The sequence below is a fragment of the Melozone crissalis genome, unplaced genomic scaffold (genome assembly GCF_028551555.1).
Source record: "Melozone crissalis strain CALT ecotype California unplaced genomic scaffold, PUWL_Pcris_2 ptg000231l_1, whole genome shotgun sequence".
Classification (NCBI taxonomy): Eukaryota; Metazoa; Chordata; class Aves; order Passeriformes; family Passerellidae; genus Melozone; species Melozone crissalis.
The window spans coordinates 793,261-796,949 of record NW_026535993.1 but is presented as its reverse complement, the minus strand read 5'-3'; the positions used below and the strand labels follow the sequence as shown (position 1 = coordinate 796,949).

Below are 3,689 nucleotides of genomic sequence, written 5' to 3'. Positions count from 1 at the left end.
GAGGCATTCCCCAAGTGATCTGGATGCTGAATGTCTCCTTAGGATGTCTGGGCATGGATAAGAATGAGCCCCTTGCAGGCTGAGCCTGTTTGGACAATCGGCTCCTCTCCCCCAGCCTCACCATGTCTGACAACGCCCACCTGGGACTGACATCCCAAAAAAAAAAAGAAAAATTTAAGCATTTTACCTTATAAATAAAATTTATTAATGACAAAATTATAATTATATTATTTTAGTTTAGGATAGTCTTATACAATATTTTTATTACCTAATTTGTATATTTATATTAAAATTTGATACATTTCTAGCAACCAAGAAAATTATTCATCATTGGTTCTAAGTAACACAATTCCCTTCATGAATTAATTAATTAATTTCTATTGGCTATTTATTTCTTTCTCTTTACGTTAATTAGGTATATTCGTAGTCTTTTTGTCATCTTTTTTATCATCTTTTTCTCAGACAGGGTTGGGGGGGCCGTGCACTTCGAGGTTCCCGGAGACATTTCTGGGGCACATTTGGGGCAGTTTTGGGTCTGGGGAGGGAATTCAGAGAGAACTTGAGGGTCGGGAGGACACTTGGGGAAGCCGGGTGGGCACTTGGAGGGGCACTCAGGGATTCTGAGGGACAGTTCAGGGTCCGGGGCAGCACTTGGGGGTCCAGGGGGGCCCTTAGAGGTCAGGGAGGGGAATTTGGGGCCCTTCGGGGTCCGGGCGGACCCTTGGGGGGCTCGAACGGGGCTGTCTGGGGTGCGGGGGGTGATGGGAGTTGTAAGCGCGGGTATCATTCGGTTTAACGGAGCCGCGGAGCATCACGGGAGTTCTGGGCGCAGCTGCAATGGCTCTCGGTGTGGTGCGGGGCATGAGAGGAGATGAAGTCCCGGCTGGAATAGCGCTAGACATTCACCGCGGAGCATGATGGGAGCTGTAGTCCACGAAGTGGTTGGAACGAAATGTTTGGGAGTCCGGGACGGCTCTTGGGGGACACTTTTGCGTCCGTGCCCCGACTTGAGATCCTCTGGGGGAACGTAAACGGCACGGGAGCCCTTGGGAGAAGCTCGGAGAGCTCCAACCAGGCTCTTTAGGGCCCGGGTCGCGGCCGGAGTTTTAGGCGCGGGACTGTGTTCTGAGGGGCTCTGGGGCCGCGGGGGACGAGAGGAGATGAATTCCCAGAAGTGGCTGTACCGGCCATCTGTGGGGTGGGAGCACTCAGGGGTTCGGGGGTGCTTATGGGAGTCCCGAATGGGCGCTGAGGGGGCACTGTGGGATCCTGGAGGTTCTGTGGAGCGCGGGACATGATGGGCGTTGTTGTTTTGGCTGCAATTGGGCTCAATCGGCCCGCGGGGCATGATGGGCGTTGTAGGCAAAACCAGAAAATACGGCGCCTACCCTAGGCACCCCTCTCGAGGCCCCGGCCTCTGGCGCTGAATGGCTGCAGGCTGTGATGGGCGGGAGCCGCGGCAAATGGGAGGCGGTGGAGGCGGGAGCAGCCAATGCACCCTCTCCTGTCCCTCCCAGTACAGACCAGTCCCTCCCAATACACCTGAGTTCGTTCCCGGTCCCTTTCCAATTCCCCCCAGTCTTCCCCACCTGCTCTCAGTGACTTTGCGATTCCAAACCTAGACACTGGGGCTGCTGGCTGTCCCAGGGAAGGAGCTGGACAAGGTGTCCTTCGCCCAGGAGCTGTAATTTGGATTGTCACTTGCCACTGTTCTTCTGAACTCTTCTCTGTTACGCAGATTGGCCCTTAATGAGCTGGTGGCTCTCCAGTAAATGGTCCTGGGAGCAGCCAGGGCTGAGAATGAACTGAGTTTCTCCTCTTGCCATTGTCGGTGCCATGTCTGGGTGTGCAGATGAGTCTCTTATCTCTTAACCTGAGGCAGCCCCGTTTGGAGGCTGCACTCACAGGCACTGCTATTGTGTAACAGATGACACCAGATTCTTGGGATGGCTTTCCAGAAATGCATCATGGTTAGGGGAAAAGCTTTGTTCTTGCCCTTGCAATGGATTTGCTCAGGGCCAGAATCACAGGTTTGTTCCGAAGGCTGTAGATGAATGGGTTTAAGAATGGGTACAGGACTGTATTCAGCAGAGCTACAATTCTGTTGGTGCTCAAGGAAACAGATTCTGCAGGACATGTGTAGAGAGCAATGCAGCTCCCGTAGGCAATGGATAAGGTGATGAGATGGGAAGAACACGCAGTCAAAGCTTTCTTCCTCCCAGAGGCTGCTGGAAGATGCAGAACACAGAAAAGGATGCAGATGTAAAATGCCAGAGTCAAACACAAGGAACCCAGCACAACACAGGATAAGAAGACAGAGTCTATTTTCCAGAGCAGGCTGGTGTCAGAGCAGGACAGTTTGAACAAGGGGGAGTTGTCACAAAAGAAATGGGGGATCTTGGAGCCACAGAAGGACAGCTCAGAGAGGAAGAGCAGCCGGTAGCTCAGCAGGGCAAAGCTGAGGATCCAAGCAGCAACAACCAGGCGGACACAGAGCTGAGGCTTCATGATGGCAGCATAGAGCAAAGGTTGGCAGATGGCAACATAGCGGTCAAAGGACATGACAACGAGCAGCATGAACTCTGTGCAGCCCATAGCAAAATAGAAATAGTTTTGGGCAAAGCAGCTGCTTAGTGAGAGAGTGTTCTGACCAGAACTCAGCATCACAAACAGTTTGATGCTTGTGGAGGATGTAAACCAGATTTCCAGGAAGGCCAGGTTGCTGATGAAAAAGTACATGGGGGTTTGCAGGTGGTGATCCACACACACGAGGAAAATGATGGTTGCATTCCCCATCACTGTTGTCAGGTACATGAGCAGAAGGACCAGAGAGAAAAATACCTGCAGCCTTGGATCCAGCTCTGGAAAACCCTCTAGGATGAACTCAGTAACTGCTGTTTCATTTTCTGGTCCCATGCTGAATTCCAGCTCATCCTGCTGAGACAGGAACATGGCAAAAACAAGTGGGAAAATTTCACAGTCTGGACAAACATTTCTATCCTTCCTTCTCTGTTTTTTTCTTTTCCTGCAGTCTTGCTATAGAGCACAGAGATCGTGCTTCAAACAATTCTCACACCCTGATTGTTCTGTTTACCATTTCAGGTAGAGACGCCAGGGGTTTATTGTGTTCTTTCTACCTTTTCCAAACACTCCCAAAAAGTTCTTTCACCAGAACAGAGGATTCTAAAGAGTTCTTGGCTATTTCTCCCCTTTCGTGGGAAATTCCCAGCTCACTCAGACCTACTGCAAAATCTGTCACACCCATGTGCCAAACACCTCTCATCTACAGCGCAAACACTAAACTGTGAAATTACATCCAATCTGTACATTGAAGTTCCTTGTTTCTACTTTTCAGTACTTGCCTTTGGACAGGAGTCCCTGAGGATCTGTTGATTCCAAAATAAGCAATCCCAAGTACCTCTTTTGCAACCCTCTGCTTTCTTCCACAGCTTTTCCCTCTCTGGCTCGTCAGGAAAGGAGTGGGGAGGGCAGAATAGGGACCAATTATAACTTGGTTTTTGAGTGCTCCAAATGAGGACTGGAATTTATTATGGATCCACACAGAGTGTCACAATCTGAGCTGTCTCCTGTCTGCACCAAAATGCACCTGTTCCCATGCAGTCCTTCATTGCCATTGATAGCAAATAACCCAAGTGCAGAGTGAGAGATTTGTAATTTTTGCTTTGTGT

At 50.1% G+C, this 3,689-nt stretch overlaps 1 protein-coding gene across 1 annotated transcript; it reads right to left on the bottom strand.

Annotated features, from left to right (window-relative positions):
- Positions 1–1,971: 1,971 nt before the first annotated feature.
- LOC128949442 (olfactory receptor 49-like) lies at positions 1,972–2,916 on the bottom strand. Its single transcript, XM_054294303.1, has one exon. The coding sequence runs from the start codon at positions 2,914–2,916 to the stop codon at positions 1,972–1,974; it is 945 nt and encodes a 314-aa protein (XP_054150278.1).
- Between the last annotated feature and the right edge of the window lie 773 nt (positions 2,917–3,689).